Source organism: Ammospiza caudacuta, chromosome 10 (genome assembly GCF_027887145.1).
Source record: "Ammospiza caudacuta isolate bAmmCau1 chromosome 10, bAmmCau1.pri, whole genome shotgun sequence".
NCBI lineage: Eukaryota > Metazoa > Chordata > Aves > Passeriformes > Passerellidae > Ammospiza > Ammospiza caudacuta.
The window spans coordinates 21,488,822-21,514,185 of record NC_080602.1 but is presented as its reverse complement, the minus strand read 5'-3'; the positions used below and the strand labels follow the sequence as shown (position 1 = coordinate 21,514,185).

The 25,364-nt window shown below is 41.2% G+C and overlaps 1 protein-coding gene across 1 annotated transcript in view; it reads left to right on the top strand.

The window, feature by feature from the left end:
• AGBL1 (AGBL carboxypeptidase 1) overlaps positions 1–25,364 on the top strand; it is a 268,424-nt gene that overhangs the window by 67,475 nt on the left and 175,585 nt on the right. Inside the window, exons 15-17 of the mRNA XM_058811454.1 lie at positions 3,492–3,579; positions 9,588–9,738; positions 12,703–12,856. Of these exons, the coding sequence (XP_058667437.1) occupies positions 3,492–3,579; positions 9,588–9,738; positions 12,703–12,856 (393 nt within the window). The remainder of the gene's footprint in view (positions 1–3,491; positions 3,580–9,587; positions 9,739–12,702; positions 12,857–25,364) is intronic.

Genomic DNA, 25,364 nt, shown 5'->3' with positions numbered 1-25,364 from the left:
CTGAAAAAGTCACTTTAGATTTGTCAAGGAGACTTTGTCTATCCTCAGGAGGACTGAGGAGGAAACTGAATATTGAGACCTGGGAGAGGATTTGCTGGGGAAAATAAACATCACTGTTGTGTTTATAGACCAGAACTGAAGAAGAATGGCACTAGGGTTGGGAGAGCTGGGGGGAAAAGGCAATCTGTTGCAACTGAATGAGCAGCATAGGATTCAAAAGTACTTCTAAGATTTAAATAAATGTGATAATCCTCAAACAAACATTCACAATTCTTCGGTTTTATCTAGTAAGACATCTTTGGACCTACTGAAATTTCTGTTAATATTAATGATGATAAAAAATTCTGTTCCTTGCTGTCCTGTCAGGACAGGTTCAGGAGGAAGGCAGAATTGTTCAAAAACAGGCTGGGCAAATCCCATCTTTCAATGCCCATTTTAGTAAGAAATTATTTCTTGTGCAAGGAGACTGTGGATTGAATTCTTAGCTGGCATGGGCTGGGGGTTTTCTTCTTTCTTGGTTTGTTTCCATGGAGCTCTGTTAATTTACACCAGCTCAAGACCTGGCTCAGAATGTTTAATAAGTTCATAACATTAGACTTTGCATTCCTCTGAAGCCCGGTGGCTACAGCCTCTAGCATCACCAGGACAACTCTCTGAGGATCAATGTACCTATAACAAACAGCCTGAGGAGCTGGGATCACTTGTGTGTGTGAAACTGGCTGGGTGAGTGCCATGATAAATTAAAAGGCATTCACTCTTTAACCCAAAGGGCTGAAGTTCAAGTATTCATACAGACCCCAATTGAATGTTTTTGCTCATCTTATACTGCTTACCTGAATTATCAGACAATTCAGTGTGGTCTGTGTGGTAGGAGCCTGAAAATGAAGGATGTTGATGTCCTATTTTAAACCACAATGCAATTGTTGATGTAGCCCCTATCTCTTCACTCCTGTAGCCAGAGATTCTGGCTATTATTGGTGGAAGGTTGTCATCTGCTCGTTTGGCTGTTGTCAGCATTTATAATCTAATTTTGTGTACCTGAAACTGCACATGACTCACATGTTCAAGCATGCAATGAATAATATATTTGGAAGAGAAATGTGAAAATACCATCTGGACTAAGGAGGGAGGCTAAGCCATGGCTTGCTTTTGGATGGCTTGTTTGTGGGGTTGGCTATCAGCAATTCCTCTGTGGGTTCTTTCTGCTGCTCCGAGCAGGCAGTGAAACTCCAGCTTTTCTGGCTTGGCTGAGCAAGGCTCACTGCCCCTTCCAGCACATGCAGAGCATTTGCACAGAGCAGTGGTAAGAGATGCTGTTTATTTGTCACATTCCCTCTGCACCTTCCTGGGCTAATGCCCGCACTCTGAGACAAAAAGCCTGCAGTTGTGATGTAGTGCCAAAGTGCCCTGGGTGGCAACTCTTTGCAGCTCCTGGTTACTTGTCTGGTTTGATTTTTCCCATTTGCTCTTGGTTAGATGGCACTGTGTGACTTTCAAATCAGCAGAAAGGATTTTTTAATGAAATAGTTGTGGCCAGGAGCAGAGCGAGACAGGAGGCACAACCTCCACCTCTCTCCTTCCCCTTCTTTCACTAACTCACTCTGCCATGGGAGATTTCATCAGAACCCTGATTTCAGTTTGTTTTCTAAAACTGAACATTTCCACAGGGGAAGTAAAAAGGAAAAACTGATTTTTATTTTTTTTCCATTAGAATGAGATGGCAGATTAGTAGCAGCCATTGCTCTGAGACAGTTTTGTGTGTGAGTCTGTGACAGTGTTCACAGGGGTCTTAGGATGAGGGAAGAGATGTAGATCTGACTCCATATTTCAGAAGGCTTGATTTATTGTTCAAAGATATATATTACATTAAAACTACACCAAAAGAATAGAAGAAAAGGTTTCATCTTATAAGGCTAGCTAAGCTAAGAAGAGAAAAGAATGATTCAACAAAGGTTTGTGGCTCGGACAGAGAGAGAGCCAGCTGGACTGTGATTGGCCATTAATTCCAAACATCCACATGAGACCAATCACAGATGCACCTGTTGCATTCCACAGCAGCAGATAACCATTTTGTCCCTGAGGCCTCTCAAGTTCTCAGGAAGAAAAAATCCTAAGGAAAGATTTTTAATGAAAATATGTCTGTGACATGAGTCCTTTGGACTCAGAAGGGCAGGAGAGGAGATGGCATTCAGGATATCAAGAGCCCTGCAGACGCTGAGCCCCACATCCCTTCCCTGATCACCTGGACAGGGCTGTGTCTCTCAGAATTTGTGGTGACCATGTCCTGGTACCAAATACAGAATTGCCTCTTGTACATAACTCACAGCACTGGTTCAGAAAACATCATTATAGAGGCCGCTCCAGGCTGTGGTGAATTAGTGCTGCCCCACAGCACAGCCCAAGGGGAGCTGGAAAGGCATTGCTGATGATACTTCTGGGCTCCAACAGTGCTGGAGAATTTAACAGAGAAACCCAAAGCAAGAAGGGAACTGAATAGCTGTTAATGGAAATGTGTCATCAGTATTAATGATTTTCAAGCATCACCTCCCCTCAGCACAAGAACAGCCAAGAGAAGGCTCAGGGGGCAACTTATCAACATGCAAAAATACTTGGGGGGGGCACATTTTTTAAATGTGCTGTCGCAGAAGTGGTGCCAGCATCATTGCTGGGCTCAGCTGTGGCTGTGCTGGGTCCTCTGGAGCTGCTGACAGGAGCCTCCCCTGCAGCCCCTGGCCAGGGACCCCTGTGCAGAGAGCTCTGCTGGCGAGGGCAGCATCCTCACCCTGCCCTAAAGAGCAGGCAGGTGTGTGCAGCCAAGGAAATTGATACCAAAACTCCCTGCAGGTGGGCTGGCTTCATGGAGCTGTGAGTAATGGATGTGCAACTCAGATCAGAGAAAGCCTTGCCCCTCAGGGCATGGTAATATTTGGGAGGTCAGGAAGATGTCATCATCTGGGATAATGCAAAATAAAGATGGGTGCTATTGTTATCAGCATTTATGATGCTTAGGTGTTATTTAGCACTAATAGTAAGTTTAAAACCTTGTAGTTTTGCTTGCTGATTTTGGAGGGCAGGGTTCCTGATGCACCACAGATCTCTGATGCTATGGTAGGATTAAGAGTTCAATAATAGTGCAGCCAAGCATAAAATATTAGACTAACCAAATTACTGATCTTGTTGATGCCTTGATTCATATTATTTTCTTTCCCTTCCTCTGTTTGTAAACAAAATGGTTTGCAAAGGCCAGAAGAATAATTTATTTTTTAATAAACTCCATTCAGCTCATTTCTTCTGGAGGGACTTTTTGTACAGACATTGCTGTCTCCGAACAACACACAGGGCTTTGGGGGAATGTATTTACTGTGCATAAACTATCAGCAGAGAGAGCACAGACAAAATAATGATGCTTCTTCTTTAGCTTTTTCCTTCCCACTCCTGTGTTTTCCAGCCAGGGATGTCACATCACCTGAACCTGTCCTGTTTTTCTGTAGGCATGCAGCTGGTCATGTACTCTGTGATGGAAGCTCTCCAGGGCAGGCCCCGCTGGACTCGGGCAGGCCAGGAGATCTGCTACTACAAGTAAGTGCACCTTTGGTGGGTCATTTGTGCTTTCCTTTTGGTGCATCATTTGTGCCTTCCTTTTGGTGCATCACTTGTGCCTTCCTTTCCCTGCTGTTTGGCTCCTGTTAACTGCACTGATGCCACGAGCCTCTTGCCACCAGTGCCCCATTTCAGATGTCTGTAAATTGGTGCTGGCTCAATGTGTTGTGTGCTTCCACCCTCAGACAACAGCCACGAGTGAGATTTGCTATTAGATGCCAGGGAATGTGCAGAATTCCCTTGTCCAGGAGGAAAGGAGAAGTGGAATAGTTGTTTTTTCCCCAGGCTGGGAAGGGAAGAGCTGGATAGGATCCTTGTTTTTCTGTTGCATACTCAGACTTGTGTAAGAGATGTAGGAGCTGAGGAGCCAAAGAATGGGTCAAATATACAACAGCGTAAAGAAATCCTGACAAGCTCAGAGCTGATATTTGTTCAAGTTGCCCGTTTCAGGCTGCTTTTGCAGTGTGCCAGAGCCTCAGAAGTTGTCCCAATTTCTCTTGGAATTTTTTTTTCAGGGGAGGACATTATCACAGATTATCCTCTCTCAGCCTAGCATCTGCCTACAGCAATTTGAGTAGCTATTTTCTTTTGTTTCAAGTACTCTTTGCTGACCTTCATGCACCTGACCTTAATCTTTTCTACCTCAAGAGCTCACATATGTGGTTCAGTGGTTTCCCTTTCCATGCCTGTAATCTCTGGCTCTGAGTATGGGCAGACTTTTCATGCTGGATACCATTGCAGTGGCTTCCCATATCATTAGCAAGGCAGCTATTGTGCAGTGATTAAACAGCAGCTGACTTCCAAGATTAAGCCATGATTGTGCAATTAAGCCTGTAATCAGATTCTTGTTCAGAATATATGAGAGAATTGTTTTATTGATTTGGAATATTCTGTGTTTTCTAGCTGTACGTTGAATTATATGTCAACATAATCATCTAGGATAAGTACTTGTTGTCTCCCATTTGCTGTGTGTTCCTGGTTCTCGCATATTTTCGTACACACAAGAATGTGCGTCCACACATAAGTACATTTTCACCTCTACTGAAACTTTAATCTTTTCTTTCAGTGATTATAAAAGAGATTCTCAGTCATTAGAAGTCATAGGAGGGAGGGAATGTGAAACTAGTGTAGTTGGGGCTGCTCAGGCTTTGTCTCAGAAGACGAGTTGGGATTGCTACAGTGCTATCACACTGGCAGTATTCTGGGGAAAGAGCTCACTTCAGTTCCATTCAGGATATCCTAAGGTGGGGCTACATATTTTGAAGGCAATCTCATCCAATTATTTTTACCAGGAGTTTTAAATAAATATGGGAAAATAGTGATACACTTTCAAAAATACAGAGGCATCGAGGCATGCCTTTAACAGCAAGGCCTTTAAAAAGAGGCACCTCTGAGCTGAAGGACTGGGGGAGGAAAAGCTCGTTGGTGAGATGTCTCTGTGAAGCAGCTTGGCTGATCTTTGGCATTCATCTTCCCCGTGGATGGGGTAGTTTACTCATAAAGATGAATGTTGTGGCACTGCTGTGTCACTGCGTTCCTTCCTCACAGGTCTCACAAGAGTTTTTATGTTGTGGGGAATATTAGTGCAGAGCTCTTGTCAGAAAATAGCTGAGTGACACTTCTGCTCTATTTTATTGTCTCTCTGTGAAGTGACAGGATACACCCATGATAAACAGTTGCAGTTACAATAAGATCATCTAATTCTCTAGCTGTCGTGGCAGCTTTTGTGCACTGAATAATATTCCTTTCTGGCAAATTATTTAAGGAATAATGGCAGCTGAGTGTTGAATTGGTGACAGTGTGCTTGTGCCTTTGGTTTCATGGCTCATTCTAAGCATATTATCTAACCTCCAGGTTTTTCAGACAGTAGCCAGGTCAGATAGTTATGAGGTACATGGAGTGTTTTGTTCTCACATCAGCACTACAAACTTGGCTGTTTAGTGATCACAACAATGTCAGAATTAGGTCTTTTCAGCATCTTTATAATCACATTAGATGAAATAAACACCATAACATTAGCAGGTCCTTCTCTGCTCTAATGATGTCTGTGAGAGGGTGAGACATCAGCCTCTCTCTGAGAGCACCTGGCCTTTGCAGTGTGACTGAACACCTCAGTGGCACAATGGGAATATTCTACTTCAGCTGGGATTCTGCCTGAAATATTGGCAACAAAAATACCTTATCATGGATTTGCCCTTTGGAAAGGAAACTGTGTTGTGCATTTTCTGCTTTCCAATGTGGCAGACCCCAAAATAACAGCCATGCCCAGTAAATTGTTGGATACTGCTTTTTATGGTATGGATCAGGATGTTACTAAAGTGCCTTGCACTTAATAACCACACTCAGAGATATAAAGAAGTCCAGATATCAAAAATGAGGACACCAAACTCCAGGTGGGGGAGTATTTTGGTCCAAGGAAATACATCAACAGATTAGAAGGGAGAAACATTTTACTTTCCATTTGAACTCTGTTTTGAAGTGGCCCAGAAGTCTGGGATATTGATACTTTCTTTGGTGATTTTAGTCTAAGCTGAAAATGGCATATTCCATCATCCAAAAGTACTAAAATATATTTAGTACTAAAATACATTTAGTATTTTACAGTACTAAATGCTGCAGATAGGAAGCCTAAAGATCAGATGTCCAAGAGATATTGTTCCTGAATGACTTGGTTGGTGCTTTTGAATTACAGCCCAGCTCCTTTCCTGCCTGCATCTTTGTCCAGGCTGCTTCACCTGTCTGTTTCCCCCCTTACAAAGGGTGGAAAATTAGAGTTACTTATCTGCCACCCAAAGAATGGAATAGATAAATGGGGAAGCATGTTTTAATCAGATAGTGTTTGCAAAGATTTTTTTTTTAAGCTCAAAAACTTATCTTGCAGAGTAAGAGATAAGTAGTATTATAATTATTATTAATTAGCTCTTCATCACTGCTGTGCTGGAAATACAATACTTGTGCATTTTTTTCTGAAGGAGAGCAGCAAACAAAGTGATTTCACTACTATAAAGTGACTGAAAGGCACAGTAGATACAGCTTACATGTTGATTGAGAAAACTACACTTGGGTCTCTTTTTTTCTCTCCAATAACCAGTGTGTTGGCTTCTATAAAGTGTGAGAGACTTTCAACATGTTTTTGAAAGAGAAGACAAATAAGTTAGTGGGGACCAGATGTTGCCAGAGTCCTTTATTCCTTTCCTTTTCCTTGCTTGTTACTTTAGGCTCCATGCTGATATTGTAGGGTGTTGTGATGAAAAAGTGGTGAGGAACTAAAAGGCATCAATCTGGTGGAAGAGAAAGAAAACAATAGAGTTATTTTGGCTTGACAGCAGTAGGAGGAGAGGGAGGCACAGGGGAAAATGTTATTTTTTTAGGTTTCTTTCAAAAATATTCAGAGCTATACTGCTTTGTATAATGGATTGTGAGGAGACCAGATTATATACAGCAAAAGTACATGATCATTTACACTGCTTACACACAGGGGCTTTTCTTTTCAGTGCAAGACTGAAGAATACTGAAGCCAAAGCCACCTGTAAGCTTGCTGTTACTGCCAGATAGCTTGCTATGGATTGAAGCAGGTGTCAACAAGTGATTCAAAAGTCTGGAAATGTCTTTTCTGGGTGGGTAGTTGGGTGGAACAGCAGATATACTGGGGACAAGGGTGAAATGTGCTGCTGAGCAGTGCTGTGAGAGCATCCCTGCCCTGCGCATCGTGTCTGAGCAGGCAGGAGTGAACAATACTGAGCTATCAGTGTGGCATCAAGGCCAGAGGTGTCTCTTGCTGCAAAACCCCTGGGTTAAAGTGGCTGTTTGAGGTAGGAGAGGACACTTGTCTGCAGAATTACAGACTACAGAGGGAGAAGCCTTTACTCAGGACTGTTAGGGACAGGTGGGAATAATGTCTAGGTCAGATATTCAGGCAGTATCTGCCTGCAAAGACCTGCTTCCTCCCACACCTCTAACTACAAGTGTCAACTTGGAGGGGAGGAATTGGAAGAATTCAGCACTTTTGTGACCACACTTTATGAATAAGTTGATCTAACCTTCCAAGTGGCCTCAAGTATAATAGAGGCTATGAAGGTGAGCATTTTCCTTCTGCATCATGCAGGAAATGGTTCTTAATTATCCTTCATTGTCAAAATTAACAGGAATTATATTAAATGTCATTATTCTGACTTCAAAAAGACACCAGACTTTAACCCTTGGTCCAGTGAAATACATATATAAATGCTAAGTTCATGTTTCTACATTTGTGGGTTTATTGGATTTTTTTTTTCTCTTTTAGTCTTTGTCCAATATTAAGGTGCTTTATTTTCAAAAGAAATGTTGGGGTAAAGGGTTCAACTGAGAATAAAATCATAGCCTTTTCAGGTTGCCACTGTGACTCAGTGTTCCTGCACTATCTATTGATCCAGTTGGTATCACTCACCCCACATGTTCCTAACTATTGAATTCAAGTGAAAACCCAGCAGCATTGTATTGTCTCTCCCTTATGAAAAAGAGCTGATTATTTTGGAGAATTTGACAAGAGTAATTATCTTTTCTCTCCACCCGTTTGAATAAAAATGAACAGCAACAAAATAAACTAGTATTGTAAAATTCAGGAGTTGAAATTGCATCTTTTGGTTGCCTCTTCTATTTTGCATTTTAATGCAACATTGATGATAACATTTGTCAAAGAAACCTCACAGTCCTTCAAAATCAGAAGGTTTGGCAACAGCATAATTGGTGCAATGTGGGAAAAATATTGTTTGAAATGTACTTATGGATGCAATTTGCTCTGAGGCTTCTTCCTAAAGTGCATGATTTGTCACTTCATCTCTGCTGAAAGAAAACTTCCCTGCTCAGCCTGAAGTCATCTCTTCATCAGAGTAAGTCAGCAAGAGATCAGCCCCTGACACTAGACTGAGGAGCGCGTTAGGAGATTTGCAGTTTTACTGAAGGCAGTGTCAGGGATTTGTGTGCTCTCTTAGGCCCTGTCCGTGCTGACCAGCCTCACCCAGAGCTCTGCTGTGGCGAGGCTCCAGCTCAGTCACTGCTGTGTCCCTGCTTTGCTGCATGTCCTGATCTGGGTCCTGACCCATGAAGGGACCTGATGGATGGTCCCAGACCTGCCTCACCACCACAACCCTGTCTGATGATCTGAATTTGTGGTTGAGCTCCTCTGCGGTCCCAAGCCTGCCCTGATAAGGAGCTGTGGGAGATGACCCTGCCTCAAGAGTTCCCTGCTCCTCTGGCTTCCATGTCAAGCTCAGCTCCCTGTTTTCTATGGAGCAGCTAGTCCTCACTGTTGCCTGAGAGGGAGAGGGTCAAATCTTCAAAAAAAGAAGGTTGCAAAGAAGAATTTTTGGGTTGGTCACAACTGGAAAATCTGCATGAAGTCGCTTCTCTTTCATGCCCAGTCTCTACCCAAACCCACTCTGTTCGTTCTTCTCAGCCTTTGATGGCATTTGAAACATATTTATGCATGTCCTATTTATTATTTGTTTTTATTCCTGAAATATCATTTTTTTTTCCTGTGGTGGAGCTGAATAGTTGGTTTGGTAGGGTATTCATATTTTCTAAATTTCCAGGCTTTTTGCAGAGTATTTTCTTATGGCATTGTTCAGGGCTGTGAATAGGAACCTGCTTCTCTGAGCAAGATAATGTGGATATCTGAAGAAATACAGCAATTTTAGCTGAATGCATAGTTTAAATATGTCTGGACTCTGCTATATGAGCTACTATTAGCTGACTGCTTCTTTATTTGCATCTTAACAAAGTGAAGCATTAATGGATTTTATTTGCCAAGGAGAATGCTCCCATCCCTCAGCAGCACGTGAGTGGCAGTGCCCTGCACTTCCACGTGCAGCTCTGCCTCCCAACTCCCTGCTGGGCTTTGTGTCCTGTTGTGTGGATGCTTCTCTGAGTGCTTATTTTCCCCATGGCTGCTTCAAATGCATATCTAGAAGTGAAAAGCATTTACTTTCCTCTTCTTTCTCTCCTTGCAGAAACCATTACCGCTGCAGGAGTGCAGCTGCAGGAGGAGGAGGTGTGAGAAGAAGGTTCTACTACACCCTCACCTTCAGCATCAAGTTCCCTCACAAAGATGATGTCTGCTACCTGGCCTACCACTACCCCTACACCTACTCTACCATGATGGTAATGTGGCACTCCCACCAGTGCTGTCAGTACAGAAACTAAAAGAATACAACTCCGCAGCATAAATTTTATTTTTGAGTTGTACCAAGTTTTTTTGCTGGGCACAGGTTTGTTTTCCACAGCCTCTTCTGTGAAAAGGGGTGGATGGTAAGGGAATTTTCTGGGAAATGCATCCAATGTGCTTCCTCTATAACTGATGTTGGGGAGATAGCATGAAAGAAGAGAAATGAATAGTTCTGGGAGTAGCTTTGCTTTGATGCTAAAGATGAGAATAATGCTACTGCAAATGAAACCACACAGTCCCAGTAAATCAGCTTCCCTCCCTTCTCACTTCAGTTTCCATTGTCAACACATTTTGGGCAATACGTGCTGGTGTGGGCTGGTGGAGTTTGAGGTCACTGTGTTTTTTATAATGACATCAGTTTGCCATAAGCAGATTTTGGAGGCTGTGCTTCCCAGGGGACAGTGTCCTCCCCCAGGACTCACTGTGCTGCCTGTCACCAGCAGAGTGGGGCTTGGATTGATTCCCACTCAAGAAAGCCTCTTGTCAACTGTTTTGCATCCCATTACACACATTCAAAGAAACTGCTTCCAATATCTGGGGGAAGGCCAGTCCAGCCTTCAGTCCAAAATATGTCTGTCAGCTTACTTCTCATCAGTTCCTCACCAGTTGCTCCTAAAGTTCCTCACCAGTTTTTCCTAAAGTTCCATGGGGAAGAGTGTATTCTCCAGTGGTGGGGTCTGACCTTTAGCCCTGAAGGCACAAATATCTACAGTCTGCAGGGTAAAAAAGAGATGCAATACTGAAGAATTGGTTTGGCTTATTCACCACCACACATTTCACATAAATGCAGTGCTTCATCATTATTTTACTGTTATTGATTTCTATCTTTTGCTGGCACAAAGCAAGAGAGACTTGGAGAGTTTGTGTGCTCTGGGAATGACTGAATATCTCACCTGCTCCTCAATGAATAGACTAGAGATGAAAAAGATGTTATTCCTGGGCTTCCAGGACAAGGTCTTTAAGTATTTCACTTTCTCTTCAAATAAAATGCTCATTGAAGTTAAAGGGAATTTTGCCCCAGGAAAAGTTTAAATGAACTTGGACACAATAAGGACCATAAAGTTTGGTAAATGGGAATTATGGGTGGAAAAGGCTGATAGATTGTTATGTCCAGCTCTAACTAAAGCAAAATCACTACTTCTAATAATTCTGAAAGGCTTTTTTGCTTGGGCTAATTTAAAATGTCAAGTGATGCACTATACACATCTTCATTTTACTTTTATTTCTACAGTAAATAAACTAAATCAGGTTTGTGCATCAGTAGATTGCATTTTAAAGTATTTGTCCACTGGTGAAATGTGTTGGTTTTACATATCAATAATAAATTAAAACTGTTATGAACCCAAGGGCTCAATTAAAGACATAGTGCTTTGGGGAAGAAGATAAACTTGTATATAGAGTTCGTAATTTGAAAATGTTTTTAAATATCATATATATTTAATGGTTATAGGAATATTTGCAGGAAATATTACAGAATGCTATTTGAACTGGATGCACTCTGCAGTTCATTACTTCTTGTCCATTAGTAATTACATTTCTTTTATGAACAGTAATTTATCTATTTTTACATCACAGTATTAATTGTTTTGATATCTAGCCTAAATCTCTGTGGTAGCTATATCCAATTAAATTTCACTGGGTACCAGGAACATAAGTAAATGATGATATTGAGTTCTCAGTATCTACGTGAGACTGTAAAATGCATTTAATAATTGAATTTACTTTATAGAGCAGTATTTTAATTGTTTTATAACATAGCTAACTACAAATTTCAGTTCTGCGTTTACATGGCTCTATTTGAATGCTGAGAAAGCAGTCGGAAACATGGTGAGCTCCAAGAATTGATAAAACAGGAACGTGGTGTCCCATAAACGTAGATTAAAATTGAACCCTGACTCCTAGGGACAAACCCTCACCCTGCGAGGGTCGCTGAGTGAAATGAAATGTCTTAATTATTGTTAGCACAAGTGTGCTCACTGCACCTATTCCCACCAACTGGGGGACAACTGGTGTTGCCCAGCACTCAGCACCAGCCCACAGGGGCAGAGCTGACCCTCCTCAGCTGCACTGCAGACAGACAGACAGACAGAGCCGCACTGCATCTGCTGTGTGGGTGACAAGTGGCTCCGTGTCTAATGAGCCGATCGGAATTTGTTCCAAAAAACTCTTTCTTCTCAGCTGCCAGTTCTTTTCCTCAAATTTCTCAAGAAGCTGTTGGTCTTTAGAATTATTTAGAGCTGTCATAAACTTTGGGGGGGGGAGGGTGAGGAGAAAAATCTCCCTTTTTTAAATAACTTCTTGGAAAGGCACTCTTCAAATTTCCCACTACTGATTGTACAAAATGTTGTTTCGATAGAAACTTTTTGGCTGCCTCTGATATGGATTTGTCACTGAGTTTCACTGGCATGTGCTTGACAGCTAGGCAATCAATTCTGTAAATGTTCAAAAGTGGTGAGTTTTCTCACATTTCTACAAAACCCTTATTAAAATATAAAGAGTAAATGCTTCTCTTTTGGATTTCATGCATGCATAGAAATTTCATTATGCTAACAAAAGCACCTAGGAACTGTTCAGGCAAAATTACAGGATAGTTTGGGCTGGAAGGGACATTTAAAGGTCATTTGGTCCAACCTCTCTTCAATAAAAAGGGACTTCCTCAAGTAGATAATGATATAAGAATAAATATTCTGTGCAGCTTCAGTGAACTGGGATGCATTGTGAATGGCTTGTGCATATTTGTGGGATGTAAAAGGTGCTGATATTAACTGGCAAAAGAGAGCAGCTGGGAAGTTAGCAAGATATGAAATTAGTATCAAAAATAATATACAGCTACTGGAATAAAATCAGGTTTTATAGACTGTGAACTCCTTTATAAATCTGCCTCCTTGCTTCTTTTTCAGTCCCATCTTGATATCCTGGAACAAAACAGGAACCCTAGGAAGGTTTACTGGAGGCAGCAGACACTCTGCCAGACTCTGGGAGGAAATCCATGCCCCCTGCTCACAATCACTGCCATGCCTGAGTCTAAAAACAGAGATGACCTGGAGCAGTTCTGTAAGTAGCCCAATGAAGCATTAAAAAAGATGCTGGTGAATTGTGCTCATGTCAGCAGTGACAATAACAACCTCTTTTGGGAGCATGCTGATTTTCTTGTCTTTCTCATTTTGGAAAAAGGGATATAAATATGAGGAATAGCCAATTGTGATGCTCTTTAAAAATTACAGGTTTGCATTGAAGAGGGAGGAGAACTGATACCATTTTGTACTTCTAATTTCTCTTCAATGATGTCAAACATTTGAAAAGTTCAAAATAAAATATTTCCTAGAGCAAAAAAAAACTGTGAAATAGCTAATTCAACAAGATTTTAAAAACATTTTATGTTTTCAACTAAAATTTTTATGTATTTTGAAGTCTTAAATTAAGAAAAAGTAAAACCAAGATAACTCATTCCAAGCTGGACCAGCAATTGAAGTCTTCTGGTGAGATTCCAGTTCCTGCAGTGTGCCCAGTACATCCATCTGGACACAATATATCTCTTTGCATTCTGTCTGAGACCATACTGATTATGTTCTGTTTAATAGTAAATATTATAATTGCCATTTTATATCTAGAGCTGATTATTTCTCATTGTGAGAGCCAAAGATTTAGACCTTCAGTGGCCGTGATGAACAAGATTAAGATTTGCATGTTTCTGTAACTCAACAGCAAGTGTTAAGATTTTGATTAGCATTGCATTAGGTTAGCTTTGATTTTAGAGCCCAAATCATTAACTATTTATATGTAGGTTGATTTTTTTTTTTCTAAAAGCAGAAACAAGGTGTACAGTGATTTATTTTTTTTTTTTATCTCTTCAAACATAACACAGGTTGAGACCTTTGAGGCTTGTGGATATTTAAAATCTTAAAATCTTTTTAGATGTTAGCTGAATACTTTTCATTGCCTCACTTAAGTACTAGGCTAGAAGATTCCAAAGGGATTCTGTGACATGAACCACAGTTCTCATTGCAGATTTCTTCTAAACTAAAAGGGAGCTGAAATATGAGTTGGTGAAAGTTATTGCTACCTTTTTGGTCCAGTTTTAGAGCAGAGTGACTGCAGCTATGCTGACATTACAGTGTAATCATCCACAGCTCTTACCTTTTTACTGTAATAACTTGATTGTGAATTCAGCTTTTACCTTGGATTAGCAAATTTGTATCATGAACACGCTTTTCTTGGTTGAAATACTAAAGCAAAATAGCCAGGCTACATGGAGAGTTTATAATCTACATGCACAGCTTTAATTGGGGCTGTCCATGCCTGGCTTGAAGAGAGAATTCCTGCCCTTAAGCCCTTTTTTTCCATGATAATGATGACACAGAAAACCAGTGGGTGGGAGTTGGGGAGGGGTGGGTTGGTTACCTAAAGCAGCCTTTGGCACACGGCAGTGATCACCTGGTCAGGTGTTATTTGCTGACACCTCATGGCTGAAGGTCTCAAGGGGGCACCTGAGAGTAAATTGGAATATTTTATTTGAGGATTGGAGCCATCTGGAAGAGGCATGCAGTGAACAAGATTTTCTGCCCAAGTGAGAAGCCCTTTCCAATGGTGGTACAAAGCAAAAACTGAGCTAACATTTGGGTTTATCTAAGCAAGGGCTTGTAGTGAGTCAGTCACATGAGGAGTTAATATCCTAAACACTGGACTTTTGCTCTTTTGGTTTTGAAAGGACTTTCTGAAAGGAGTGTTTTGTGGTAGGAAAGCAAAAAAAGGAAAAAAACATCAAGAAAGTGTTGAGATATAAATGTGACCATGTTGGAAGGCAAGGCCATTTTCCTGTAGCACTGTCTTCTCAGAGTATATTAGATTCCTGCTTGCAGTGTTAGAAGAGAGCCTGGCAGGTTTTCAAAGGCTGTTAACCTGTCTGCATAGACAAGGCTTGGCTTGCTTATTCAGCCCAGGTTTGCTGAAAGATTCATAAGGCATCAATGAATAATTTGGACAGATTCTTTTTCCAAATGTTTCAGTCTATTTAATATACTGCACCTAGGTTCAAATCCCAATGATGTGGCTTAAGTCCTCTTTATTTTCAATAGAAATAAATATCTCATGCCTTGCGGTAGTACCTGAAGCCAGTGGGAGCTTGTAGCTCTCCCTGAAATGCCATGAAAATCATGTGCCACTAAACCCTTCCTCTGAAGCCTTGCAAAACAAAAAGATTGCAGACTTCCTATCCATGAGCCCATGGAAATCAAAACAGAACATGAAGAAACCCCAGTTGTCCAACTGAAAGAGAAGTTTTTCAGGAGGAAAGACATTGTCAAGGCAACGCAGTTTCACTCAAGTTTTCAAGACTGAAAAAGTAAACACCAATACTCTTAAGTGATGAAAATATTTATTGTTTTATCAAGTGAAAGAACAGCAAGGCAGCACACCATGTTTTATGCTGTGGGGATGCCTGTGGGCAAATCTGAATAATCATGTATGTGCTTATTTTGTTTGAGTAGCTTGGATAATTATGGCTTTTGGGGATGCACTTAGTCTAATTTGTGCTGCTTTGTGTTGCTTTGATCAGCAGTTACTTCTCAGTTTCCTCATTTTGTATGACATACCCATCTTTCTGTGAAGTGTTTTGGCTGATGGAAGGACCTGTTTGTCAATGTTTTCCATGCTAAAAACATAACTCAAGAGCAACAACTTAGAGCTAAATATGAAGAGACCAAAGTGTGGAGGATTTCCCTGCAATAAATCCCATGGCTATGTACAGTCTCCATGGGTATTTCAGCTTGAGAAGGAATGTGGAGCTCCAGCACTGGGGAACTTGGCACATAGATAATGAATAAAAATGAACAGCTCTTGCTTTTGCTTCTGGATCAGGCCAATGCACAGTTTTCATGAGCTATAGTAATTTTGATTTCCTATCAAACTTATGTTGCCTTTGTTACATGTGTACCTTGAGAGTTTCTTCTCAGCAATGCCAGTGGCACAAGTCTCACCAGGACTTTGTAGTTCCTGCACATGGATCATACTGAAAAAGTCTAAATCTTTCTCAAGTATAGACACGTATGGATAATGAAACATCAGATAAAGAGGCACAGGGTGGATGAGGAGCACTGGAAAGAGAGCAGGATCTGCCTGGTAGGAGTGCAATGGAAATATTTTGTATTGGAAGTGCTCAGGGAGAGTGAGGGCACGGCATCCTCTGTGTCAGCTGTGCTTTGCTTCCCTTCCTCAACTCTTTCAGATTGCTCTTGTCAGGCTTTTGATTAATGTGGTCCTAGGATGGTTAAATTTGTCTGAGTTAAATTTATTAACGTGCACCTTGTTAATAGGAAGCACAAGCCATGCTGCAGGGAAGAAAAATGGGCTACTTCTCTCTTTCATTATGCCTTGTTTGTGTGAGGCTTTGATATTCACTTTAGGCTCCTTTCCCCTTCCACTCTTTATATCTGCCCTTTACATGATGGTGGTGCACTGAATAATTTTTATTAAATGTTCAGTTCTGAAATTGATATGAAGACAGAAAGAAGTGAGGTGAGAACTCTTTGGCTTCCTGTGCTTTTTCTCTTATTCATGCAACCACTCAGTTACAATCACACAACCTCCACTCAGACTTGATCCATGCCTGTAGGTACCTGGGCTGGTCAGTGGTCCCTGCTGGGCTTTGCAGCTCCATAGACTTGAACAAATAGAGACTGAGAGGGTCTATTTTGTTTTTTGTGGTTGCTTTTTAACTTTAAACTTGCCCTTCCTGCCATCAGATGGAGAAGACTCAGCATCCAGCTAGCAGAAATATCTTTAATACCCTTTCTAAGTGCAATATCCTCCATGGTCTTGTGATAAATGTAAAATTATTCTGACTTTATTTCTGGCTATGTTAGGTCTGCCTGATGAGAGTTAAAGTGACTTTTGAAGGGAGAGCAATTCTCAATGTCTTTCAGAGCATTCTCAAATGAATGCAGAAACAAAAAGCTTCCAAATCTTGGTGCCAGCTCCTTGCTTGATGAATTAATAGGTGTTTGCAGAGCTCTGATTTTCTTGTTTGCCACATACACAGAGCCCAGTGAAGGCAGTGTTAGCAGCATGTATGTGTACTCAGTAATAGTTTGCAAACTCTTAATTCACAGTATTATTTATGCCTGTGTGCAGTGTGTAACTCCACTAAACTCCCTGGCAGACAGCTGAGTAGACCCTGAAAGCAGTAGGATACTGTTGTGACAGAGCAAATGGACAGATTAACTCTTCAAAGAAGTGTAAGGAAAATATCTAAACACTGACACACAGGCAATGATGAAATTGTATTCTTGTTAAGAAATAAAGGACACTGATATATTGCTAATGTTAACAGAGTGGTGGAATTTAAACCACCAAAAGCAAAATGTTTGGTCAGAAGAGAACAGTGTACACTCTACATTGCTCTGTTAGTGTTTTTTCAGGAGGTGTTTCCTGGCTGTAACCTGAGTTGGGGTGGATTTGCTCTCCCCTTTGGTCAGAGGAGGGAAGGGGCAGGACACCTCTGAGAGGTGATGTAGTGTAGGTGCCATTCTGGTTAGTGCTAACACAGAGTAATGACTCAAACAGCCCCAAAGGAATTGCACAACTCTCTTCATGGCTGGTTGTACTGTTGTCATCCCCATTAATAATAGTGATTATTCAGTGTGTTATGTGTGTTCCAGAGTCAACACACCTAATGAGTATTCTTTTAGCCGTGGGTAGCATTATAGATCTGAATTTTGTGGTTTAAAGTTAACCCAAATTGTCCTAGATAATTAGCAGCAGAGGTGAGGGAAATTAAACAAAAATGACACTAGAAAATGCATTTATATCTGTAATATCTGTCATTTTGATTTGCTCTTCTGTCATCATATGTCCTCTTTATGCATGGCTGAGGAAACCATTATGAATACTGTCAAAAAGAGATAATGACACCTGCTTATCTTAAATGTAGTCTCCTGGGGATTTGAAGCACATTTTTTGTCTAGGCATGTTTCTGAAGAAGGATAGAGTATTGTTTTTGGGATAGACATGGTAGAATGCTCATACCATTGAATCTGCAGATGCTCCTGGAGCTGGAATGAGGGATAAAGTGAGACTAATGAGGTGGTTTTACCTGGTCTCATCTTAAGCCTTCAGAATAAAAAAGACACAGTTGCTGGGAAAACTATTCTAACATTTCTCAATTTGCTTGTATAAGCTATTTAGATGGTTGTTTTGCAACTTTGATCTTTTCTTAGGAAGAAACAAGCCCTTTACCTTTAAATATAAATTGCAGCAAAGAGCAATTCCTGAGCAAAGAACAGCAGAGGATGTGAATTGCAGGGGCCACTTATGCAGGATACTGGGAAATAATGATCATGTGGAAAATGTACACAGTTTAATTAAGCACATTGATTAAATCAATATGACTCAAACAGCTTAGTGCTCCAATCAGCTTAATCTCATTAAATGTAATTCAGGCCTCAATAATTGATTAATAATGCATTATAGTTTATGAATTATTGACTCAGAGTTATTATAACTGTGCCTGCTCCCCGTGTGGCAACCAGTGTTGCATGTTAATTATGAAAGGCTCAAGCTCTCTTGAATAACTTTTTCAGACCTGGAGATGACACATCTCCTAGTGAAACAGGGACCAAATTAGTTCAACACCTTATTGGAGTCAGTCGGCCCCAAAGGAAGCTGCGCTCCTTAAAGGAAGCTCTCATCTAATAGTGTTAAAATAAGGAGGTAGAACGACCTGCTTTGATTGGTAATGATCTTTTCAGCAGGCAGAAGGGCTGCCTGTAGCAATTCATCTGGAGCGCTAACCTGGCATGGTGCTGGCTGGGAGCAGCTCACACCAGCGAGCACGTCTGCTCCTCGCTGTGGGTGCGTGTGGTGCTGCCTCCAGCACGCGTGCAAACAGCACAGCCACTGCTCACGGACCCTCAGGTCACACGTGTCTGCCAAACGGGGAACAATCCACCTCCCCAGAGCTGTCTGGCTGCTGACTGCTTCCTGTGGGAAGGTCTGATAGGCTTTTATAATGACAACTCCACATTGGTATGTCATATGAGAAGAAAGAGCCATTGCTGCTGTTGGTGATAACCTCAGGAGAGAAAGCAAGAACTTAAGAAAGCACCTGCTCCTTGGGGGCTCCCCCATTAGGTGGCATTTCCACTGAATGGGAACAGAAGATGTTCTCTCTGACAGACTGTTTTTGTAGCTTTCTAGGTACTTAATGTGGACCAAATTGCAACCTTATGCAGCAAGTGTCCACCAACATTACATTTCCTTCAAGTATTCCATTTACAGACCTGTTCTGCTTTTTTGCTTTCATCAGTTCTCTATCTCTTCTCTTTATTTGTGATTATAGTTAAAAGTGAACAGATTTTACTGTGTATAGAAATTGATTGAGATGATTATGGAACACTGGAGAAAAACATTTTTTCTTTAGGCTTGCATCTGCAATAATGAGGTTTGTGTCTTTGTATTTTTTTTTTATTTGAAGATTTTCTCCTAATTTGCAGGGTTGCCAGGCAGAGGTGCTGATTTCTCTCTCACTTTGTACCAAACACTTTGTTTTTGGTGACAGGAAGAGTCAGCTGTTGTGAAAACTGTTATCCTGTTTTAATGCAGCAGTGAAGAAAGGCTGAATAAAATTGTCATGTGTTCTACAGTGCTAAATAATTACAGAATTGAGAATATGTGGTTTTTTCCACTTGAATAGACAGTTTCTCAAGTTGCTGAAGCCAAAGCAAAGCTGTCCAGTTATGCAACACTGATGGTCTGTGCTGAATTTTTTCTCAAGATTGCCTTTCAATTTCAATCATCTCTTCTACTTTTTCTTTCTGTTATCCCAGTCACAACAGCGTTGGCAGCTCCTTGCAAAAAGAGCAGACAAATTTCTGCAAAACTATGCTCCTGCTTGAGTTATCCAGCTTGCTGCCATAAAGATGGAAGCTGGTTGAATGGAATATGAAATTTGAGAGACAGACACATGGTTGTCTGCAGGCTGAGGCCAGTATTTTTCATGATGTATCAAATGCTCTTCGAATCCCAGCGTTTGGTGGAGCCGACTCTGCCTGCACAGTTTTGACACTGTGGTCAGCCTTCTGTGAGCTTGGCAAAATACATATTAATATATTGAATTCCAGTAGTCAAGGCAGCAAGGAATGGACAGAAAACACTGAACGAGGATGCTGAAACTGGGCTTTGAAGCATAGGCAATCACAGTGTTTTTAGCAAAGAGTAAATATTAGGGTAATCTCTCATTCTGTCCCACCCTCTGCCTAATGCAGCATGATGGCAGAATAAGCACCTCAAATGAGATTATTTGTAGTGTTCTTCATTCAGCTGCCATGTTCTGCATTTTTTAAATATAAAATTCCTTCTGAAATTTGGATATTTTTTATAAGCCGTCCTCTGCTTAGGGGATAGAGCAGAAAATTCTGTAGCACTTTTTTCAGCACTTGTTCAGCTGCCTTTCCATCTTTGATTTAGAACAGTCTTATTTCTGCCCCAAGAGATATATAACCTTTATAACATTTGCATGTCCTTTCTAGAGAAAAAAAAAAAAATCTGATTAAAGGCAGAACTTTCTGGAACATAAGTTATCAATATCTTCTTGGTTGGTATGGACTTGGGCTTGAATATCAGGAGTTGGACTTGATGATCCTTGTGGGTCCCTTCCAACCCAAGATATTCTATGATTCTCTCAGTAGAGCTTAAGGCTGGCAATCCTCCAGACTTCCAAAACATAACAGCCTTTTCTGATACACTAATGAATTAAACATCTTGAAAATCTAAATTAGCATATCTTAGTCATAATTATTTTATTTCTTGATTGGTTTGTCAAGTGCCTCAGAAGAGTCTTCTCACAGGAGTGTGGTAATGTGGTACTAGTATTTTTGCTACAAGGCATTGAAAATTATCAATGAAACTGAAAATGGTTTGGTTGTAAGTATTTCTTATATAGCTTTGGAAATTTATAGGCAGCTGCTTGGAACTTGCCTGTCTTCCAACACCCCAGGACCATTTCTCGTTGCAGTTGACATGCAAGCTTCTACAGGAGTTCTAGGTTGCCCAAATTCTTGCCCTAACAGAAAGGCAAAAAAATAATCTTTTCTCCCTTAGGTGGAAATAGTTAGTGAGAATCCTGCAGGTGTTGTGTTTCCAATGGCCAATCAAGATATTGAAACACAGCCCAGGAGAGCCCCCAGGCAGCTCTTCCTGCCTAAAATGGTGAAAAGGCATTAAATTGCTACTGGGTTTCTATTATTAGCTCCAAATTATGGCGTGGCAAAAAAACCCCCAAATCAGCGTGTTCCTGTGAGTGGCACATTTTCCATGCCTGGCCATAAATTCTAGTCCTGTGGGCCACGTGCTGAAAGGTCACTGTGGTACTGTGTAAGTCAGCCAGAGAAGCTTTTGAATTGAGGTAAATCTCTCCTCAATGTGGCAGAGATGGGCTGTGAGAGGCAGGACATAATTTTAGGGTCAGACTGTCACTGGAGATTGAACATTGATAGGAGCAATGTGCTTACCAAGGTGGGAAAAGTCAATGCCTGTGTCTCAAGATAAAAACCAAAGTCAGAAAGGGGTTCCTTCATCTGGCCACAATATTGCCCAGCTGGTCAGGTGTCATATTACACAGGGTGGCTGTTTTTGCTCAGATAAGAAGGGCTGGAGCGCCTGCTGATGTGTGAAGTGGGTTGTCTTGAAGGCAGTTGGGTTTGGACACCTGTGTTAAATAAAGCAGGTGTTTCTGGTCAGTAGTGATGAAGGTGTGGCTAGCGGGGCAGTCTGTGAATCGCTCTTGCTCACAGAATCAAAAGGTCAGTAAGAAGCTCCTCAGGTTCAAGCCTTCTGTAAGGTAAGAAATTATAATTTTCTAGCAGTAGAAACGTGACCAGTTGTTCTCCTTTCTGTTTGGTTGTACCTCCTCATTGATAACTGCTAGGCAAGCTGTGATCAGAGAGTTGGGAGCAGGACAGCTGGCAGGGTGGCCTTGTGGAAGAGTAATGTGTGGCTGGAAATCCCAGGGGGTGTAGCACATGTACCAGTTGCTGTCAGACCCACACAACCGCTCCTGCCATCTCAGAGAGCAGTTTTTGTTTCTGGTTCAACATTTTTTTCCTTTTCTGTTCCAGAAAAGCTGTGCTGGTACACAGATTGAGGTAGATACACATTGCTTTCTGATGCCTGACGATCTTGTGGGAACAAAACTATTTTGGATGGCAAGATTGGGCATGGTTGGCAAAAAATGGGGTCTGCCACTCTTGTAGCAAACCCTTGCTTTCAGTTTGGGAACTCAGCTCGGGGACAGTTTGTCAAGTCTTGCACAGTTTGTGTTAAAGAACTGCTAGGCTGTGACAGAACCCAGAGTGTGTCCTGCTAACAGGGATCTCTGCTACTCTGAGGTAGATTTTTCACGCTCCTGCGACTCTTGAATTTCTCACTCTAACAATAGGCTTCAGCTTGCACAGGCAAACCCTTCCTCAACACCCAGAACTAACAGACTGTGGGGAAACAGTGTGGGTGGCGTTATAACTTTCATGTTGCTTTCACCTTTATCCTTCTAAACTGGGAATTTACTTGGTGCTTTCAAATCTTGGCTGGCTGGTTGGAGAGGCTGTCTGCTGCCTCTGACTTGAAAATAGAAAAGTCATTCAGCTGATACCTCAAGGCTTTGAAAACTTTCTGGAAAACAACAATCTAATTTCTGGATTTAATGTTCCAAGCTATGCATTTCTGCCTGATAAAAGCTGACCTAGCTAGCCGTGCATTACAAATGCCTGGAGTTGTTTGGATTGTATGGAACAGCTTTAGTGCATGTTTGCCAGAGCTGCAAGCAGATAGTTTGTTCAGCTACTCTGCCCACATCCATGTGAGGGGCTCCACACTCTTGTGAAATGTGGCAAACACTATTTCTATGTGCTGATCTTAATCAAATGCTATTTCTATGTGCTGATTTTAATATTAATTTATCCAAGAGCGTTACTGAGTGAGGAGGCGTATTTGCCATACATGGTGTGCATTTGTTTTTCTCCTGGTTTTGTATCTGGAATTCTGAACACCTGCTATTTCTAATTCCCACCTGTAAGTTGATTTTGCTGGGAGGGTCTATGCAGATTTCTGCCTGACCTGTTTAACTGAGTTTAATTTCTGTAATTGGAGAATGAGATCCATTCCTGTGTGACTGATGCAGCCGATCTTATCCCAGTAAAATAATCAGCAATATTGAAAGTAGTAGTTTGCAGATGCCACACGCTGCTACTACTTGTTGCCTATAACTGACAGATTCTAGAAACAAGCATTTGTGATTAATGGGCTGCAATTATACAGAAATACTGAAATGAAATGGGGCTAAAAATACCCCATAATGATTTTTAAAAGGCCATTCTGTTAATGAGAGGATTTGTCCATCTCTACATCAAAAAGAAACTTGTTAGCTCTCTGAGCTTGCCCACCTGTTTCTAATGCAGAAATAGAAATAAAAAACAAGTGAGGACAGCTGCTCTGCTCAGACTGCAAATGTGCTGATTAGATCAACGAGCTGATGAGTGACATGGTAGATACTGCAAAGTGCACCAGTGTTCCCAGACAGCTAAACTTGGACTTCTGTATCATTTCAGGGCACTTATTATGTGGCTCTAACACTTAGAAAATGATATCTATCAAATCACCAATGCACTTAGAATTTAATTTGCTCTATCAGTTGTAATTGTTGGGCTTCTTAGCTGTGGGGGGGGGGGAAAAGAAAGTTATTTTCCTTGCCACTTGGCAATTCTTATTTAAAAGCTTTTATTCTTTTTTTTTAAATTGAATTTGTTTAACAAACTCTTTTGAAAATATTTCTAGCTTAGCCTGGGTGCTTTGAAATAGTGAGGTTAAATTAAATATGTTGAAGTTTTTATTAAAACATGATGAGGGCATGAGGTGATGAGTAAATGAAGAAGTCAGAATGGGGTTGGAGATATGTCTTGGCCCACAGATAAGGAAGGACTTCTGGACAACTTAAGAACTTTATTTTTTTTATTTTACTTTTTTAAGAACCAACATTCTATTTTAGTTCCTTATTCTTCCCTTATCACCTTTGTATAATCTTTTGCTTTTTCCCCTAGTCTGAAAACATGACATGATAATGATGGATTAAGGAATACCATAGCACTCTGCAAATGTGTGTGTCCTTGATAATTTTGGGAAGGATGGGTGGGTTCCAGAATGAAGATGACAGCTGATCTTGATATAGGACAAATAACATGACTGAGAGGGCTCTATTGATTATGTCTAAGTGCCCAATTCAATTCATTTTCATCGCTAATGAAAAGAGGAGGAAGTGATTTGAAGTAATGGATTATGTAGAAAATCACTTCTAGGGTGAATGTGGATGGCACAGAACTCTTTGACTGGAGTTGGGAAACAGCTGTTGAGCTTCCAGCTCTGACTAATTTGTATTTTATCCTTGATCAACTTACTTGATTTTTCTGTAAATCCTTACCTTCATAACTTGGAACACACCTGAAACATGTAATCTTCAGTCTATGAAGTGCTTCAAGACAAGATGAGTGAGATGGAATTTATTATCACTGGCATCAGAGTGACTTTGACAGGTCTCCCAGAGGATGTTTAGGTCCCATGGTGAGCACCTAACAGAAGGCTGTAACTAGTGATTGAAGTAGAGATGAAGAAAATAGGTAGATGGATGGGAGCACAGAAAGTCCTTAAATTCCTTGCTGATCAGGCTGTGCCTGCTGGAAATAAAAATGCAGAGAGGCTTTTATTGTAAAAATGAGGTTGTAGTGGATAATGCAGTAGAAACTATCTCTGGCTTAATTTTTTTTTTTTCCTTTGTGCTTGCTGTGCTGAGGAAGTTCTGAAAAAATTTCTGAAAAAAAAAAACTTTTTAATTTTTTTCTTGAAGTCCTCCCTACCCCTATAGCCATGTGCAAAAGGTGCAGCCAGAGCTGAGGTCATTCCTTTCCTGTCCTGAGTAGCAGTGGACAGCGCAGGCTGTAACCAGATTAGTGTCTTGTCTGCTTTGTTACTTTGCAGTGTTCAGGTCACCCTCACAACTTGGGAATTGTTTTGTGTGCAGCAGGGAAGTGCATTTAGCAGAGCAGGCGTTGAAGGCCGTTTTTAAGCTCAGTCCTGCAAATCCTGGCCTCTGGCAGGCCAAGCTGTTTAGCTGTGTTTTATGAATCAGGTCATACCGTGCCTGCCACAGCCTCCAGATGCCAAGCTCCTTCTGTGACAGTTCTGTGAAGCGTTTTGAAAGGGCACAAAAACAACAGCCAGAGGGTCACCATGAGGCACAGCTCAGCTCGTGGGAATTGTGCTTCAAAAAGAGATACTGGCCAGAGGCTGAAAGAGCAAGCAAGAGACAGATGAAGGCCTCTGGGCATGTCATTAAGGGCTGTGGTGTCCCCATTATCCCTGTTCTCCCCATTTTTAGCCATTACTAACTATTGAATGAGCAATAAACATGTAGTGAGGTGCTTATAGTCTCTGTGTTGGCAAAGGTGATGGCCCTGCCAGCTATGGAGAATGCTGTCAATAGACTTGAAGCAGCTCATCACTGATAGCATGCTCCTTAATTTCG